This window comes from Montipora capricornis, chromosome 10, assembly GCF_036669925.1.
Source record: "Montipora capricornis isolate CH-2021 chromosome 10, ASM3666992v2, whole genome shotgun sequence".
Classification (NCBI taxonomy): Eukaryota; Metazoa; Cnidaria; class Anthozoa; order Scleractinia; family Acroporidae; genus Montipora; species Montipora capricornis.
Window position 1 is genome coordinate 51,204,807 of NC_090892.1, and position 19,992 is coordinate 51,224,798.

The 19,992-nt window shown below is 40.1% G+C and overlaps 2 protein-coding genes across 5 annotated transcripts; both read right to left on the reverse strand.

Moving 5' to 3' along the window:
* Positions 1 to 1,234: 1,234 nt before the first annotated feature.
* LOC138018851 (tubulin beta-4B chain-like) lies at positions 1,235 to 13,846 on the reverse strand. Of its 4 annotated transcripts, none has more exons than XM_068865532.1 (6): positions 12,906 to 13,392; positions 12,713 to 12,821; positions 12,518 to 12,628; positions 10,458 to 10,915; positions 3,549 to 4,046; positions 1,235 to 1,999 (listed from the first exon to the last, which is right to left on the reverse strand). In XM_068865532.1, exons 1-6 carry the CDS (start codon positions 13,089 to 13,091, stop codon positions 1,799 to 1,801), a joined length of 1,563 nt encoding a protein of 520 aa, XP_068721633.1. In that variant the 5' UTR covers positions 13,092 to 13,392; the 3' UTR covers positions 1,235 to 1,798. The 4 variants fall into 4 exon arrangements, with proteins under 4 accessions (XP_068721633.1, XP_068721636.1, XP_068721635.1 ...); XM_068865535.1 differs by lacking the exons at positions 10,458 to 10,915; positions 12,518 to 12,628; positions 12,713 to 12,821; positions 12,906 to 13,392 and adding exons at positions 4,333 to 4,790; positions 7,448 to 7,558; positions 7,713 to 7,821; positions 7,955 to 8,575; XM_068865534.1 differs by lacking the exons at positions 1,235 to 1,999; positions 3,549 to 4,046 and adding exons at positions 8,495 to 8,703; positions 9,290 to 9,784 and having other exon boundaries at positions 12,906 to 13,842.
* A 1,387-nt stretch (positions 13,847 to 15,233) lies between these two features.
* LOC138021986 (tubulin beta-4B chain-like) lies at positions 15,234 to 18,677 on the reverse strand. Its single transcript, XM_068869011.1, has 6 exons — positions 18,513 to 18,677; positions 18,326 to 18,434; positions 18,110 to 18,220; positions 17,549 to 18,006; positions 15,591 to 16,085; positions 15,234 to 15,516 (listed from the first exon to the last, which is right to left on the reverse strand). The coding sequence occupies exons 1-6, from the start codon at positions 18,567 to 18,569 to the stop codon at positions 15,403 to 15,405; spliced, it is 1,344 nt and encodes a 447-aa protein (XP_068725112.1). The 5' UTR covers positions 18,570 to 18,677; the 3' UTR covers positions 15,234 to 15,402.
* Between the last annotated feature and the right edge of the window lie 1,315 nt (positions 18,678 to 19,992).

Genomic DNA, 19,992 nt, shown 5'->3' on the forward strand with positions numbered 1-19,992 from the left:
CGTGATCATTTTGATATCCAATTATTGTGAATACAGTTGTTGACCATTCCTCATATCTTATAGTTCCGAAGGACTAACAAATTAAATTATATTTTAGTTCTATACTTGTAAAAATTTAAAAAGCTTGGGGCTTGATATTAAAAAAGGAATACTCTTTGGTGTGTCACTCTTAACATCGCTTTGTTCCCTGGGCCTGGTCTAGTCACAACTTACTAATTTCCTGTTGTCATTTTGTAATCAATTTTCAACTTGAATAGTCTGATTCTTTGGAAATGCACACAGAGAAGGATCATTCTTACAGATTGAGACAGTTGTACAAGGTTCAAGAGGGCAGCTTGTTCAATTACAACATGGAATCATAGACCTTGCTATGCCCTTAGACAGTGGTTATTTATTTCAGGTCCTCAGATTTAGTTCCCTAGGGATTTGGGATGTGCTTAAACTCAAAACCTTAACCAGCTATCTTGCTCTAGTTCCCTGAAGCTAAAACCATGTAAGCAGTAATTTTCAAATGGGAGGTGCTCCATGCCATACACGAAACCAAGACTTAACATGACTTACTCTCTGTCAGAAGCTTTAAACGTTCCACAATTTCTAAACATTTTTCTCGTGGAACATTACCAACTCTATTTTCTGGCTGTTTACTCAGACCATAATTTGGTCGAAGCTGCTGTTTTTGGCCCGTCGTTCACGCTTGTTCGCGTTCATGCCAACAAACTTAAAACCAAAAAAGGCAAGCTACCGTAAACTTTGGGTGTGAACATATATTTTCATAATGTAGCTGAAATTCTCGATATTTTAACACATTTCAAACAAGAATGCCCAACAGAGCAAAAGAGAGAACAGTGAGAGGTAAACACGTAGGTTGGAATCAAAACTAACGCGGTAAAATGTCTGTCTAGTCTGCTTATGTGTGTTTGAAGAGCCCTTCGAATTATCCAACTTTCGCAAGATTACTGACTACGTGAGAGTTCCACACCAAAACAACTTGTTGTCCCCTTATTATTCGAAAGTACTTTGCTGTGACTTTTTGCCATAAACAGCCCAACCGTTTCTCGATCTTTTGACACCGTCTACACGTAAGGCAAGGAAGATAAACTACACAGATAACGACACGAACTCGAAACTTCGCCAGGTAGACCGCCATTATTTTGGTTTCTGCTTATGGCGGGCCAGCGGATACACTCATAAGAGATCTCAAAGTCGCGCACGCGCAGACAGAATGCCCCTGTGCTCTACCAAGCAACAAAAGGCTCCGAAGGGAGCGTTTCCTTAACGATTTATTACAAATTATTTGACCTTGATCAATACAACTCTAACTCTGATTTGTTTGCTGTTTCTAACGTTTAACTCCTCCAACCTCGAATCGTGCGTATTTTTTAGAGTATCTAAACAAGGAAACAGTGAGGTGTAGCAAAAAAAAAAAAACTTTGGGCACTGGTTTGTTATTGACATGTTGCGACAGTGAAGCCAAATTTCCGTCCGTGAAAGATTTGACATAGTTCTACCACGCAGCAAAATGCTCCGATTTATTACAAATTATTTGACCGTGATCAATACAACTCTAACACTTCCGTAATTTGGGCGCGTCATTACTGTGCTTTATGATTTGTTTGCTGTGTCTTACAGTTGACTCCTCGAATCGTACGTATTCTTCAGAGTATCTAAACAAGGAAACAAACAGTGATGTGTAGCAAAAAAACTAAACTCTGTCCACTGGTTTGTTATTGACATGTTGCGACAGTGAAGCCAAATTTCCGTCCGCAGCATATTTTTATCTAAAGTTTTGTTCGTTAGTTTAGCAGTGCATGTCAGGAACTCGTGAATCCAAAGAATTTTGCGCATGCACGTTCATTTTTCCGTCGATGCAGTCCCAGGTCTCTAAAGAATCCTCGAACTCTTCAAGGTCCTTTATTTCCAGGTCGCCGAGACTTACGTCCACTTTGAGATCCTGGCACTGTTGATAAGTTGAAATTAAGTCTAACATATCTGATTCTGCCTGCAAGGATAGAAATGAAAGATATTGTTAAGTGTGATGATCACTTTAGCAAGTAAAAGGGCAAAGCTGTTTTCCGTGTAAGGACGGTGGCTACTAATTCAAAAGTATATTTGCGCGGTTTACTGAATGTGCGGGAAAAGCAGATTTCAACAAGTGTTATTGAAATCCAGAAAAAATTGGGGGTAACCACGCATTTTTCGAAGATAATTAATCAACAATATTTGTAAAGAGCTTTGAAATACAAAGCAATGAATGGCGTTCTTTTCCAAATTGAAACTTAATTATCTCTGAAAAATGCATGGTCAGCCCCTATTTTCTTTTTGGATACCAAGAGCACTTGCTAACTTCTGCTTTCTCCGCATAGTTTTGAACCACGCAAAAATATCCCTGTTTTAATTAGATAGGAAATCCGAGTATCTCGAGATTCAGCGCAGAACGTATGCGCGATAACAACAGGAGGCAGCGTCCTTAACACGTTGCCCATAACCTCCGAGACACGCGTGACTGGACACCTGATTGTATCAAAGGTCTTCTTTTCAAAACTGTTTTTTCAAGTAGTGCTCATGTCTGCGACTAACTTTTATCTTTGAAAACAAACAAACAACAGATTAAATCCAAGACATAAGCAACGAAAAAAACAAAAACCACATGTCTCCTTCGTGTTCACTTAATATCGTGGCGGCAATGTTGAAATTCTTTTAAATTTGTTTCAGCTGAAAATAGTGGCCACCGATTACATGGTTGAAAACAAAGAATATTTGCTACAAAGAAACTATCAAGGATGGTCTCACGGCTCCATAGACTCCACAGACCTAATATCTGCAAGTTTTCACTGAAGGTCCCACCCCACTCAATAACCTTAAGTTCAACTTGTCAAATGTCTTACTAGACATGTCGTCGTCGTTAAGGCTTTTATCTAATTATGAGTAGAACGCACCTCTTGAATATAGCAATTAAGTTTACATGATACTTTGCTTTCGGGAGACATTGTTTCGAGGAAAAAAAAATGCGGATAGTTGGGAGGAGTCAAGTGTTGGTGGAGAAAAACATCGTCACCTCTACAGTATGTCAAAAATTAAATTCTAGGGAATCAGTCGTGAGGTAGGATGTCATCCCAAGACATCAGAATGGAAGCCACCAACTGGAAATAACTGGGAACCACTAACAGCATTCGTGTTTTCAGTACACGCTTCGAATCTTCTTGCCAAAGAAACGGACAAAATTCGAATGTCATGCAACAGTGTTTTTCGCGGTTTTCAAAAGCGGCACTGTTATTAGAAGACCTCCACCCCCGTTTTTTTTTTTAACAGTGCTCCAACGGTTCCCGAGAAATGATTGGCGGCCGCAAAGAACGAAACATGTATTCGGAAGTGAGCATGTTAATGAAAGGGGCAATAAAGGCTCAATATGTACGAATGTCATCATCATCATCATCATCATCATCATCATCATCATATTATTATTATTATTATTATTATTATTATTATTATTATATAGGCTCCATTCGTGCAAAGGTTTAACACTCTTCCCCAAACCGAAGCAAACCTACCTGTGTAAACTGCAATTCGTCCATTCCCTCTTCAGTAAACCAGTGAAGAAAAGCTCTCCTCCGATACATTACTCTAAATTGAAGGTTGAGTCTTTTGAACATTTCGTGTATAGCTGTGTTATTAGCGATGAAGGTAGCCGACATTTTCAACCCGTGAGGAGGAACGTTACAAACCGCAACTTTAGCATTGTGTGGGATCCATTCCACAAAATACCCGCAGTTCTTCTCTTGAACGCTGGCCATCTGATCCTCGACCTCTTTCATGGACAGTTTTTGACCGCGAAACATGGCGGCGTAAGTAAGGTACCTGCCATTTCTGGGATCGCAGGCGATCATAACGTTTTTGGCGTCAAAAATTTGCTGAGTCAATTCAGTGACGGAGACAGCACGAAAGGATTGTGATTGTCTGCTGGTGAGTGGTGCAAAACCAGGCATGAAGAAATGAAGACGAGGATACGGAATCATGTTTACTGCCAGCTTGCGCATGTCAGCATTCAACTGTAAAAAAAAGGGAGTACTAATCTACATCATGTAACTCAAAATCAGGTTTATTGGACGTAGGCTATGGAAAAGCATGTAATAGGTACAAAATTCGTTGTGCACATAACATTTGGAAAATCACGTTCTTCAGTCCCTCTCCCCCCCCCCCCTCCCTTCCCTTCCCTCCCGGGGCTTCTTTTCTTTCCTTCCTTCCTTCGTCCGTTCCATTCATCTTTCTTCACTTACAAATTAATTTTCTGTCAGCTTAAGAGTATCCAAATATCAATTTGATTTTAACACATACCTGACCGGGAAAGCGAAGGCACGTGGTCACGCCGCTCATAGTGGTAGATATAATATGATTCAGATCTGAATATGTTGTGGTTTCAAGTCTTAGCGTTCTGAAACAAATATCGTACAGCGCTTCATTATCGAACGAAAACACCTCATCGGTGGTCTGGATCAGTTGGTGCACCGCCAGGGTGGCGTTGTATGGTTCGATGACTATCTCAGAAACTTTGGGCGACGGAAACACGCTGACTGCGCTGAGGATCCTATCGGGGTATTCCTCTTGTAAATGATACAGTATCAAGGTACCCAGCCCCGATCCAGTGCCACCGCCCAATGAGTGCGCCACCTGAAAGCCTTGAATTGAGTCACATGTCTCTGCCTCTTTTCTGATTGCGTCAAACACTTCTTCCAGGAGATTACATCCGTTGGAGTAAAAGCCTTTCGCCCAGTTGTTTCCCGCCCCGCATTCGCCTGTTATCGAGTAAGTAAGGTAAGGTAAGGTAAGGTAATGAGAATTAAAAAGTAAGTTGACTGCAACAATCGATGAGGGATATCTTCTAGGGAACTCTAGGAACCGGACAACTTACAATTGTGTGCTCAGTTACCTGGCCTTTGAACGAAAGTGAGTCCGGAGTTGACCTTGCTTTGATAGAAACCTCAGTAGTAGGAATTTGCATAAGAAAAGCAGTGAGGTCTATCAAAGCAAAGTCAACTCCAGCCTCACTTTCATTCAAAGGCCAGGAAACTAAGCACACAACTGTAAAATGGTCTATTGGGTGTCATCAGAAACCCATAAGGGTTGAAACGTGTAACGGCCCCTTGTGTGCTGGGAAACAAGCTTCTGAATATTCAATTTGCCAAGTACCATATTTGGAACAACAAGAGAGAAACCCAACCAATCAGTTCGCAAAAACACCGTGACGCAATACCACCAATGTTCTCGCGCGAAATTAACTGGAGCGAGGGGTTTCCAAATATGGCACTGAAATATTCGGAAGCTGTGAACGCGCGTTACACGTTTCAACCCTTATGGGTTTCTGGTGTCATCTCATTGACTACTCTGTTCATCAAAAACAAAACACAAACAGCGGTAACAAACATAGTAAACGCATATTAAAAGCTTGACGTTTCGAAACACTGTTGATTCAGGAACTTAAGCCATCTCTTAGTGACAACATTTGTAGTTAAAAAGTACTCCTATTTTAATTATCAAATATCATTGCTGACCAATGAAATTTTCTCTTTATATAACTTCCAGTCTCAGTCTACTATATTTAAATATAGTTTCGTATTTCCTAACGGAATATTGCTTCTGAGGATGAATGTTGTAGCATTCGAAACGTCAAGCTATTGATATGCGTTTTACCAAGTTTGTTACCACTGTTCGTGTGTTGTTTTAGATCAAACTTAAATGGCCAGATAACACAGAGAATATCTACGATGCTCTGTTCATCACCAGCGGCAATGGCCGTATTTTATATCAGAGGAGGTCTTGTACGCCTAGACTCATCAAACGTGTGGGTGTTATATTAATTAAGTGCGTGCCCTCTTCAATATTCTCTTCAATACCGCTAGTTTGTACAATTCGCCATTCTTAGCCGTCTCTCAAGAGATAAGTTGCCGCAGAACACATCGTTATCAAACAGGGTAGTTTTCAAACAATTTTATTCTCTCTTCGAGCTTCTGTAAGGTGCCAAGAAATGCTCATCTGGGTAGGACTGGCTGCTTCTTTTCTTATTTCTTTTCTTTTTTGTCTAGTCTATTTTGTTCTTTTCCCAGTCGTTAACTTTTGTTCTAGAAACTATTTTTTCATCTCTCTGAGCCATAATAAACGCAACCTATGAATGTTTTTCGCTTGAACGGTTTGCAAAGGATTTGATTTTTTAATATGGCATTCTAATGAGGGAATTATATGGTCACCAACAATTTGTCTAACAAAAGTGCTCAATTAGGGGCATCAAGTCCGTTAATTAAAAATAAAAAAAAAAACGTTTTCTCTTTGTTTTTGGGATTAAGGTTGTAAGACTTCTCCATGGTGGGCCACATTTTCTGTATGCGCAAATGGTTAATTAAACGAAATGAGTAAAAGTAGGCTGGTTCTGAGCAATTGCAAGTTCCAGATAGGATGTGTTTTCCTTCGGAATATTTTCGGCACGATGAATATTTATTGAAACGAAAAACAACGACAATTCCAAGATCTTTTTCAGTGATGCGCCACTGAAGGTCATTACTTACTTATCCTCGAATCATTACTAACTATTGGAAATATCACCAAAAGAAATAACATTGCCTTCTATTTTTTGAAGTCAGTGTTTCTGCACGGATGATATCAAAAATTTTGTCATCAAGCCATCATCGAAAAAAATTGCCGTACGCTTAAAGAATAATCGAGAATGCAAATTCCAGAAAAGTTATTGAAGACACAAGAGTGGCCTCTTCAATAACAGCACCGTTTGTTTAGCCCCACAAGTATATTCCGCTTTGCTTTCAACTATCATCAAATCAGTGAAGAAAATAATAGCATTATGTTTTGGAGGAGTGCTACTCCGTGGAAATGTTTTTGGAAAAATTTCCGATGGCAGCAAAGCGTTTCATGTGACGACATTTACTTGTGAGCCCTAAGCAAAATTAAACTTCCGAAAATTGTCTCGCGCTCGATACGGTTGTGACTAAACAGGAAAAGCGCAAGATGACCAATATTACACTGAGAACGTCGAGGAATGAAACAAAAATGCTGGGTTTCCTTGAATTGAAGCCAACAATCGTGATCATTTTTCAATGCAGCTGGTCGGAACTTACCAATGGTTTTCACGATTGTTGTGTAAACAGTCCAAACACGATAACAAATGTTTGCGTATTAAATTGGCCAATTTAAATATCCTTAATACAAAATCTCTTGCAAGTGTTTGGAGTTCAATCTATTGCTACACTTCAGTTGTCTCGTTTGTGTATTTCACAAATGCAAATAGAACGTGGCCGACTTTTTTGGATCTATGACATAAGAAGATGAACTGGCACTGATGAACAACAAGGACATCAAATATTGTTCATTAGTAAACGTTTTCATCGCTAAGTTAATTCCCTATTTACTGATCTCAACGATTTAGCATTAATTAATCCACTCTTACCGTAAATAAAGTTGTCCGGACGAAAAACTTTCCCAAATGAAGCTGAGCGAATCGAATCCATAGTTCCCGACTCCAAGTCCACCAGAACGGACCGTGGTACATATCTGTTTCCTGTGAGACGAACAAATGTTTTTAACTAAAGAAGGACAGTAGAATTTTGGTTGATATTTTGCTGGATTTCAGCCGCTTATACTGCAAAAAACATTTGCTCGAGAGCACCAAGTTTACAGTTATCATCGAGCTATTCCTTTTCTAATTAACTTACCGGCGCCTTCGGAAAAGTAAACGTCAATTTTCTCTAATTGCGTGTTCCAATTGCCGTTGTAATTTCCCTCTTCATCTATGCCATGTTCCGCGCAAAGAATTTCCCAAAACTACCACAACAAAAGCGAAGATTTACAATTACGGTCACTGCATTTAAATTGAATACCAGAGAAAAGGAATAAGACCAATGGCTTAATTGTAGCGACACGCGAGTGTCTATTCGAGTCACTAATATTAAAACACCTTGTAGCCAATTTGGTTTCCGCATTGGCCGACTTGAACATTAACAATTTCGCGCATTACACAGGGAAACAAGACAGGCAATTCGGTGGACCCAATCCACAAACAAGGAACATTTCGTTTGAGGCAAACGGTTTGTTATCTTCGCCGTTCGACGGGGGTATTGATAAATCTGCGTCTCGATTTGGACATCAATAATTCATGTGTTTCACGTAAGATCCTTTCAAAAAATAGTGCGCCAAAACAGGAACCAGAAACCGGTTGCCTTTGTTGGAGTTTTAAAAACCTCGCTTCCACGCTGAAATCACTTTCCGGTGATTGCACCTTTCAAGTTACTACGTTTTATGCCAAAAAACATTCAACACCTGCAAGAAGCTGCATAACAGTACGGTTCTTTTAAGAATGCGACGTTAAAAATGCCGAGCAGTGCTTTTTTATGTCCAAAAAAATTATCTTCCCGTACGATGCAAAAGATTTGAAAATCAATGCGCTATCAATTTGTCAGCGTGTGGGCTATCAACGCACAAATTGATGTCAGTATCATCTACAAAGGTTAGGTTTTATTAAACATCTTCCAATTCAAATCGTCAAGGATAGTTAACAAAGTGAAATGTAATGTGAAGCAAACGGAACAAAGAACTCTATGCTGCTTCGCCCTCTTCCTCTTCTTCATCAAATTCGCCTTCTTCCTCAGCAGTCGCGTCCTGGTATTGCTGGTACTCAGAAACAAGATCATTCATGTTCGATTCAGCCTGGAAAGAAAGGATGGGAGTAAACTTAGTAACTGATGCGGTTTTCAGTTTTATATTTATATGTAATAGGCATAGAAAATCGTATGAACTAGAGTGCATTTCGAGATTTATGGTTAAGGAGTGATGTTTTGAAAGTTCGCGAAACTGGCGAGCGCAATTTTGAGAACTTTCAAAACATCACGAGTATCCATAAATCACGAAATACACGAACAAGTTCACTGATACGATTTTTTAATTATCACAAATTCAACAAAATTACTCAATTGCTGTGTTTCCATAACAACTTCCGTATTGTACTCTATAACTTCTGTTGCACTCTATGGCCCATTTCTGCAACAGGTACCAGAAACGCGGTATTCTGTTGAGTATATAACAACTTTGAGTTAACGCAGGTTCGCGCTAACAAAGCTTCTGGCAACTACGGGCCAGCCGGAAAATCGGAAAGACACGACGCTACGCTTTTTAATATGTCATAAAAAAGGACAAATACGAATTGGTGCTACGCAAACCGCATTAAACAGCTTTTAAACAATATTGCGACACTAATTTACTAACAAAAAGCAGGAAAGAACAAAGTTAGTCTTACCTCGGTAAATTCCATCTCATCCATTCCCTCACCAGTGTACCAATGCAAGAAGGCTTTGCGCCTGAACATAGCAGTAAACTGCTCACTGATGCGCTTGAACAATTCCTGGATTGCAGTGCTGTTGCCAACGAAGGTGGCAGACATCTTGAGACCACGGGGTGGGATGTCACAGACAGCAGTCTTCACATTGTTGGGAATCCATTCCACAAAATAGGAGCTGTTCTTGTTCTGCACATTGAGCATCTGTTCATCCACTTCCTTCATGGACATACGACCACGGAACATGGCAGCCACAGTCAGATAGCGTCCATGCCGTGGATCGCAGGCAGCCATCATGTTCTTGGCATCAAACATCTGCTGAGTGAGTTCTGGTACTGTGAGGGCACGGTACTGCTGGGAACCTCTGCTGGTGAGGGGTGCAAATCCAGGCATGAAGAAGTGAAGACGCGGAAAGGGAACCATGTTTACAGCGAGTTTTCTCAGATCGGCGTTCAACTAAAAAAAAGAGACAATAGAAATGTTACATAAAAGACACTTTAGTAGGCAACCTGCCTTTTGCGAACAGTTGTTAGGAATCTCATCAAACTATCTTTCACCATTTCAAGCGTGGGACTCTCTTTGTCACTTGGAGTTCGAGTAATCGGAAGCCAATACACTTGCGATAATTGCTTTGGTTTTGATATCTAGGCTTTATAATTGGCTCCAAGCAGAGTAAGCTCCAAGTATTTCGCGCCACGTTTTCAACCAATCAGATGCAAAAAATAAGGAAATTAAACGTGGTATTGTCTCGGTTTCGTTTTCTCGCCCACAGCGCCGGGGCTATGGATTTGTTATGCGTTACGATCGGCGATTTGTGGGGTCGTCTGAGGTGATACATCGGCTAAAATCTGCTGTAAGAATCTGCATTGTTTGGTTTAAAGCTTGTTTGCTTTTTTCGATACAATGTGTTTTAACGATATGTCAAGAAAAAGTATTTGCGAGAAGATATTCGAATATTTGTTTAACTGAAAAATACCATTTTGTTCAGTTGGACCGAAAAGAAATCAAAATTGAATTGTTGTTGAGTATGTTTGACTAACCACCTGAGGTTCACGTAATTAAGGTGATAACCTGATTACATCGAGATTTGATGCGACTGATAGCTATTCATCGATACAGTCAACCATACCTGTCCGGGAAATCGAAGGCAAGTCGTGACACCGCTCATCGTAGCTGATACAAGATGATTCAAGTCGCCATAGGTTGGTGTGGTGAGCTTCAGAGTTCTGAAACAAATGTCGTAAAGTGCTTCATTATCGATGCAATATGTTTCATCGGTGTTCTCAACCAACTGATGCACCGAAAGTGTCGCATTGTAAGGTTCCACAACGGTGTCTGATACTTTCGGTGATGGTACAACGCTGAATGTGTTCATGATTCTGTCTGGGTATTCTTCTCTGATCTTAGAAATGAGAAGTGTTCCCATGCCGGAGCCGGTTCCACCGCCCAACGAGTGTGTGAGCTGGAAGCCTTGAAGGCAATCGCAGCTTTCTGCCTCCTTGCGAACGACATCGAGTACAGAATCCACGAGTTCTGCGCCTTCCGTGTAATGTCCTTTAGCCCAATTGTTACCAGCCCCACTTTGACCTAAGGGAAGATTTAAATATAAACCCCTATTTTTTTCAAGTTTGCAAGACTCTATTGTCAGCTTAAAAACAAGATACGAAGGCTAATATGAGAGATTTGGTGCCCTAATAGGAAGGCAAAACTGAGTGAAAATCTGACCTCTGAGGTGTTTTGTCTGTTCCAGAAAATTCCCCGTTTGTGTAATTACTACTGCTAGATAGCCACAAAAGTGAATATTTTTGTGACTCTTTCCCGGCTTTTCAGTACTTATGAAATAAAAACACGAAATGCTAGAGCAATCATGAGGGAGTAAACTTCATTTTCAGTGTTATTAGGCTCGCCAAAACCAAGGGCTTATTGAAACCCGAATAAAACGTTTTGTTCAAAGTATTTCCACATCATTTAAATGTGAATGCTACATTATAATGCAAATACAATACACAAAGAATCTTAACCCTTGGAGTTTTGAAATGGGTACAAATGGAAGAGCAATAATTACTTAACAGGATGCACTAACTAATGTGACGAAATAGGTCACCATGGAAGCAAAAGAGCCATCTAAAAACGCCATATATATTGTATTTAAATGCTTGTGTCTCAAAAACAAACTAGGTGACCATCAATTTTTATTCCTATTTATTTACAATTAGGCTGAGATAAAGCTCTCTTCAAAGCTTAAAAATATTCTCTGCAGCAGATTCAGAGAGTGATTCGCTCTGGAATATTTTTTTAACTTTGCAGAGAGTTTTATCTCAGGCAACAAAATATGGGATATTTCTAAACGGCTGCTTTATTGCCATGGTGACCTATTACATCACATAAATGAGTTGTTAAGCAATTATTGATGCTTCTTATGTTACCATAACTTTGCCGTTAGGTGAAACAGCTGGGTGGATTTAATCCTTCCAAATGGTACAGTTTGTTGAAACTGGTTTGAGCGGCCTCCTTAAGAATTCCTGGAACACGGCTTAGAGAGCAAGGCAACATCAAAACTGGGAAAAGAATATCATGAACGAGGGAGCAAGACCATATTTTCAGGGGCATCCAATGAAGGTGTTCCGCAAAATATCTGTCAGAATTCCCCAGCGGAAATTCATCTGGCTGGCAAGTTTTTAATTTTCCCTCACTATCTAGCTGGGAGCTGGAATTTTGCTCATCCTGGGTGTGCGGAACACCTTTTTTCCAGCAAAAGCAAAAAAATCGAAAAAAGTGTTTTATTAGTGTTTTCTTGTGAGTTTTTTTCCTATTACTATGCATTTTGAAAATAATTTTCGTTGGGTGCTCCTGTATTTTTACTTTAAGACAACAAGCACCATAAATGGGACGATAAAAAAGGGAAATTTGGTCTTATTACGATCCGTTCGAGTTTCAGGCAACTACGTATCTGGCCAAGATAGAGACGGCTACCGTTTTGAATATTTATAGTGAGGCAACAGCGGACAACTTGCTTCACAGGAACAAATACTGAAAGCGTGAATTCAGTCTGATACCGCAGAGAAAACTATAAATAACAACAACTTGAATGAGTTCTATGGGGTCTGCATGTTTGATATTTTTAATTTAAGAACCAATCTAAGTAAAATTATCTTGAACCACATAAGCTTAATTAAGCTTATTCCTCACCGAAAACAAAATTGTCAGGTCGGAAAATTTGCCCAAATGGCCCTGAACGAACTGAATCCATCGTACCAGGCTCGAGATCAACAAGAACAGCTCTTGGCACATATTTCCCGCCTGAAATAAAGCAAAAAGCGACCATTGAAAAACTATGTAAAGGGAGACAACTATCCATTTCTGAAGTATCTCGTACAACATTACCTGTTGCCTCGTTGTAATAGACGTTTATTCTTTCCAACTGCAAGTCAGAATCTCCGTGGTAAGTTCCTGTCGGATCGATGCCGTGTTCGTCCGAGATAACTTCCCAGAACTGAAATAAAATAGTGAATGAATGAATCAAGCGGGGTCTTTTAAACAACACAGTTTTTAATTGAACTTAACGAGACTGACTAACCTTAGCTCCAATTTGGTTGCCACACTGGCCAGCTTGGAGATGAACGATTTCACGCATTATTCTCCTTTTTGACAAAAAAAAGACTTTTACTGAAGTGAATCTGAAAGGACACCACGTTTTTTGGCGACGTTTTGATTTGACTCTACGGAACATATCAAACCATTGTGACGTAGTTTGCGTTACCATGACGATGTCAAATGAACAACCAATCTTTATAGGGAGTGCGCAAGGCAACTTTTTCTTTCGCCAGAATGCATTTTCCGTATTGGCGTACACGAAAAAAATCGCCAAAAATTAGCGTTACGCTCGATCGCTGTGAAATTTGGCGTGATTTCTAGCATTATATAGTCTCAGTTTCCTTATAAAAGCTGATGTTTTGGACTATTTTGTCTACTTTTTTAGCTAGAAAACAAACTGTTGTACTAAGCCCTTTTTTCGAAGGTATCTCATACTTATGTGACGCAGACCAATTATAGCTTAGAGCTTAGAATAAATACTCCCAAAAATAGATTTCTCTAGTACTGAATGGGATCGGTCAGCGTTTATAGCCTGCGGAGGTGCCTTTAACGATCTAATGGCAGGCAGAGCCGGCGGCTCAAAGGAGCTCAATGTTTTCAAGAACACTACACTGTTTTGGAGCAAGTTCCAAATCGTTATGGACCTAGGAATAAAAGAATAACTAAAAGCTGAAAGATTTGCTTGAGAAATAAGTCTGCTGGAGGAATCTAGTAGACCTGATTTTGCTGGGAAATGAGCCATGGATTTAAAGAAAACGGACAGACTGATTAAACAGACGTATATGTTCAAGATTATCCCAGCCAAGACAATTCACTAAACCTGTAGTACTTGCTGTGAGTTTACAGTCGTATACAAAGCGGACCGCATTCTTCTTCACTTGTTCGAGGTGGTTAACATCAGAATCAGTAAGAGGATTCCACGAAGAGGACGCACGGAGAGAGTCACGAAGATATTATACATTTTCATAGCTTCATGACAGTAATAGTATTGAGACTCACGAGGCAGCTTTAACCTAATGATGGCATGTCTTTAAAAAGTTGAGACGCGAGTCTCAAATCTATTTTAACATCGTTACTGTCACGAAGCTGTGGAAATGTAACATCAATATATCGAGGATGCAAGTCAAAGGCAGGGAATCCAAGGGGAAACCCAGCCCCAAAACAAATTTTGGTTCGTTATTCAAACTTCTGAAGCAAGGGTCATATCGATCACGAGCAAGAAAAAAACAGTTTGCCTCACTTTTACCGATAATGAACAACAAATCTTTCCGTGATTTGATCCGACAACTACGAACATCAAGATAGGCTTAGAATTAATTTACGGCCTCTGTAACACCTGTGGGATTGTCCATTGACCTACAAGAACTCGTGGGAACTTGGTCGTTTATCTCCTTTCTGGATAGGTGGGCAGAGTTTCCGACTGGTGTTAGGGAGGTCATAGGTCCGAACCGTGCCTTGGAATCTGATTTTTCAATTTTTCCTTCCGCTCGTTGCCAAGCAACTACCGTGTCATTCTTCTCACGGGCGCATTATTACACCGTGAACTTCAGCAATATGTATAGAATGGTCAGATAGAAGTTGTTACAGAAACTTAGCTCGAGTGGGGAAGACGGATGATTCACGTCGTCCGAGAAATTTATCTCTTGAATCGACGAGATTCGTAGCCCACCTCCATCGCCAAAGTTTTGGTCAGTATAGAATCAAGTATTTACTATTACTTTTCTTCCCGAAGAATAACTAACAGATCTCTTTTTGATTATTACGAGTAGTCTCTGGAATTAAGAGCGAGGAGAGATACTTTGTGCCTGCTCCAAGGTAGGTACAGCTTCACAAATGAATTTGCTGGTTAATTTATCATTTCATTAAGGCCAAATTCTCTGTGGCGGATGATCTGAAATATACTATTTTTATCTGAAAAGTAAAGTACCGAAAGCTATTCGTGCAAAGATCAGAAAACAAGTCAGTCGATTCCAAAAAAGAATGTGGATAAATGGAGGAAATCACCTTTTAATTTCGTCAGAAGCAAACAAATTTAAACATTTTGCAAGTGTTTCTTATGGTGCGAAATGCCGTTATCTAACTGTATTTGTTGAACATTTAAATTTTTCAGTCGAATTCTAGAGAGGTATGAGGACTTACAAAAATTTGGTTTTATCAACGGAGTTGATAATGTAAATTGGCCACCGTACAGAGATTCTAAAAGCTGACGTTTCGAGCGTTAGCCCTTCGTCAGAGCGAATGAGCGTATGAGGACTTAGTTGAGTTGTTCGCCAAGGGAGAGAAAAAGGATATCACTCAGACTGGCAGAAAATTCCAGAACTGTTTTTTTTTTATTTTTGACAAATTAACATTTGGACCAAGAGAGCTGAGCTCGTCAAGACTAAACTGAATTACATCCAAGATACAGGGTTCAAAATTTTGGTTGCTCGAATTGACGGTCAAATTTCATGAACGCAAACTTGGTTATTCTAAGAGCGACTCTATGCAGGTTCGCCTTCATCCTCTTCTTCCTCATCAAATTCACCTTCCTCTTCAGCAGTTGCATCCTGGTATTGCTGGTACTCAGACACAAGATCATTCATGTTGGACTCGGCCTGGAACAAAAAAAACAGGACTTTAATTTTTACGCTTTTCAGAAACACTTGGTAATTTTTTTTAAAAGTTTTACCTCTGTGAATTCCATCTCATCCATACCCTCGCCAGTGTACCAATGCAAGAATGCCTTTCGCCTAAACATAGCAGTAAACTGCTCACTGATGCGCTTGAACAATTCCTGGATTGCGGTGCTGTTGCCGACAAAGGTGGATGCCATCTTTAACCCACGTGGTGGGATATCACAGACAGCAGTCTTCACATTGTTGGGGATCCATTCCACAAAGTAGGAGCTATTCTTATTCTGCACATTGAGCATTTGTTCATCCACCTCCTTCATGGACATACGACCACGGAACATGGCAGCCACAGTCAGATAACGTCCATGCCTTGGATCACAGGCAGCCATCATGTTCTTGGCATCAAACATCTGCTGAGTGAGTTCTGGTACTGTGAGGGCACGATACTGCTGGGAACCTCTACTGGTGAGGGGTGCAAATCCAGGCATGAAGAAGTGAAGACGAGGAAAGGGAACCATGTTCACAGCGAGTTTCCTCAGATCAGCATTCAACTGAAAGGAAAATTTCATTAGTCATACAGTATAAGCAAAAACCTGCAAAAAGACGGGAGATTTGCTAATTTATTAAGTCATAAACAAAACTATTCTATCTCCATGGTAGACCACAGAATTCTGTTATGCAGGTGAATTCTTATGACTATAACAAAACATTGTTATGCAAGATTCTCTAGAAGCCTTTCCCTAGCAACCACCTCACCACCTCCAAAGTCATGACAATTCATAGGTCAGCTGTCTTAAAGGTCACTGTTCTTTTGAAATATTCCACACCATCCTTGTAAGCAGGGCCGTGTAATAAGGTTATCAGTGAAATTTGTTTACTGTGTCTTGGCTTTCACTAGCTAAGCAAGCAAAAGTGTACCCATATAAGAGCCCTCATTTCATCTTGAAAACGGGGTTGACGCAAGCATTAGCACAAACAGACACAAAAATCAAAATTTTCCTTTTCCTTGTGCTTTGCGCTCACGCCTGCATTACACGGCATTCGCTACGTGAGGACGTTTTTGTCCAATCGAAGCTCTCGTTCCAGATTCCCTGCGTCTGAGCATTTGAACAAAATGGCGGATGCCGTAGTTTATTTCGACGTTTATGCCGACGTTCGTTTACACTTTGTATAAGCTACTTGTTCTTGCGCCTGTGCTTGCGTCACAACTGAAAACCACTCTTAAAAAAGATGTGTTCCATTCTGGCTACAAAAATATCCTTCCCTAAGGAGGAAACGTACTAACAAAATGCTGTTTTTATTTAATTAATGCCGATTTTCGCACCGAAATTAATAATTCAGCAAAAGTTGTTATTCATTCATCTGATTATTAAGGGTAGATGAATGCGACCAAGTCATAATGATTATTGTCATCAGTCCAAATTCTCGATAAATTAGGCCAGATATTATGGTCTAAACGAGAAGAAACTGCAGTTCCCGTCTTCTGAAGGAAAATTTCTCTTGCCTAATCTCGATGCGATCAATATCCGACATCTCTCCCGATTTCCAGCTGCTTGACAGGGTGTGTCTTCCGAGTAGAGTGGCCTACAAGTTAATATTATCGCTCCCCTTCTGTTACATATTTGCTAAAATATTTGCACCACATTTAGACATTATAGATATTCTGTCGTCGAGGGTTTTAGACCAATTATTACAAAAGGAGCAAGTGGTTTGGAAATGCTGCTGATTCTGATCTCAAGCGGTATTATTTCAAACGTTTATTCTTGATAATTGTTAAGAGAACCGAAGCAATGATGTATTTTATGAGACCGTGAAATCGACAAAATAACGACTGTTTCTATCGCGCGTGATTTAACTCATGAATGGCAGCTTGGCCTTCAGATGAATGTGGGCATGTTTGCCAAATCGGTTGCACTGTTCAAAGTTTCAACTCGTTAAAAATATTTCGCAGAACCAATTTTAACATCGAGAATTGCTGCGACCGATAGTTATTCATCGATAAAGCAAAACATACCTGTCCGGGAAATCGAAGGCAAGTCGTGACACCGCTCATAGTAGCTGATACAAGGTGATTCAAATCACCATAGGTTGGTGTGGTGAGCTTCAGAGTTCTGAAGCAGATGTCGTATAGAGCTTCATTATCGATGCAATATGTTTCATCGGTGTTCTCAACCAACTGATGCACCGACAGTGTCGCATTGTAAGGTTCCACAACTGTGTCTGATACTTTCGGTGATGGTACAACGCTGAATGTGTTCATGATTCTGTCTGGGTATTCTTCTCTGATCTTAGAAATGAGAAGCGTTCCCATGCCGGAGCCTGTTCCACCGCCCAACGAATGTGTGAGCTGGAAGCCTTGAAGGCAATCACATCCCTCAGCCTCTTTACGAACGACGTCGAGTACCGAATCCACAAGTTCAGCTCCTTCTGTGTAATGTCCTTTGGCCCAGTTATTTCCTGCACCGCTTTGACCTGAAGTGAAACGTGGCGGTCCGCTTTAGGTGGGCAATAAAAATCTGGGTGTTGCTGATCACAACAGATTAAAGTACTGCGACGTACAATTTAAGCTACTCACCGAAGACAAAGTTATCTGGTCTGAAAATCTGTCCAAAAGGACCCGATCTGACTGAATCCATAGTACCGGGTTCCAAATCGACAAGGACAGCTCTGGGGACATATTTTCCGCCTGAAATATTCGATAAATCGACAGTTGTTTGATGAGAATGGCAACATTCAAAGCAAGCGAAATTTCTAAACGAGTCGAATTTTTCACCTCTTAGAAAACGTTTACCTGTTGCTTCGTTATAATATACATTGATTCTTTCTAGCTGGAGGTCCGAATCTCCGTGATATGTACCAGTAGGATCGATGCCGTGTTCATCGGAAATAACTTCCCAAAACTGAAATCCAAAGAGAGCGAGAATTCATAAGCGTTTTCGCACCAAGCATACAATATTTCACCTGGATGTGCTTTGTACCTTTGCGCCGATCTGGTTTCCACACTGCCCGGCCTGAAGATGAACGATTTCACGCATTTTCAGAAATATTCAGCGAACACAATATGGTTCAATTCACTCTTCTGTTGAGCTAGAGAAAGTAATCGTTGCTACAGCGGCGCGATTTATATAGAACCACCAATAATTTATGCACTGATTCGTGAAAACAATGGGCTTATTTCCCAATACGGAAATGTAATATGACGTCATATCCCTAGTGAACTTATATTTTGCTTGCTGTTTATTGGTGGCGGACACATGGATACCTTTGAATTGTGAATCGAAAGATGACATTGTATTATTCAAATGCTAGATGCAAATACGCAAGACAAATGTTAAGTGAAAAACAAACGGTCAAAGAAATATTCTTCTCTGCGAAAAAAAGTAAATTGTCTTTGAATTTTTTTCAGCAAATTTTCAACTGATATAAGTTCGTGACAGTCGTTTCCGTTTTAACAACGAAAGGTTTGACACTAGGTCTCCGCCCAGTGTTCTGTTCTTTTTTTAGGCAAGTTATGATATTTGACTGGCAGTTGCTGCTCATTTTAATGATTATTGAAGGAGTATATTGTGATTGTACTATCGATTTAAAAACCTCAGGAAACTTCGCACTGCATAACACCAGGAATAATCCTACATCTTTTTCGGCATTCAGTGTTTTTTTCGTGAAAAAAAACCCAACTGTTCTACAAAATGAAAGGAATGCTCGCACCTTCCTTTTAAAAGGCCAGTGATACAGGGATAGTAATTGTTGACCTGTAGCTAAAAAGGCTCGCTTTGAACCAGACTGGATACTGGGATGCCATTTGAGTGTGAAGGGCCGGTCACGAGAAAAACTGACAAAGATGGTTCAATGCCTAAAATTGCACTCATCCTAAGAAAATTCCATCTATATTTGAACAAGTGGTAAAAAACACCATTGTTGTTCATTTCTTGCACGCTTGCTTCTGATTTAATTGAAACTGATCGTCATTCTTTTTTTGACAATCAAAAAGCGCCACTGAAAAACTGAAGTCTTTTGTGAACACTTTCCCAACGGAGACGAGCCGTCCATGTTCTTGTCATGTGAGTAATCATCCTCAAGATCATTTCGCTTTCTGGTTGATACTTTTACCGCCATTTATAGAATCCCTCTCTCGAAAAGGACAAGGAGATGTAGTCTCAAGGTACAGCGTGCAAAACATAGCTTTCTCGGCTAGCGGGACAATTGGCGCCGAGTGCAGGCAAGGAACCTTATTTAAAGGGGCTAGGTCACGCTATTTTAGGTAATTTTGTTTAATTTTGTTAATTATGAGCTCTAAACGTCAAATTGGCACAGCAAGAGTCTTTCATTTGCAAAATCACGGCCACATAACAACTGAGAATGATTTTCCAGCTTTGTAAATGACATTTTGAAAAAAGGTGGGCCGACGTTTTTCAAATTTACCCAAATTCAATCCATTTTAATCCTCTCCAGTTTTGT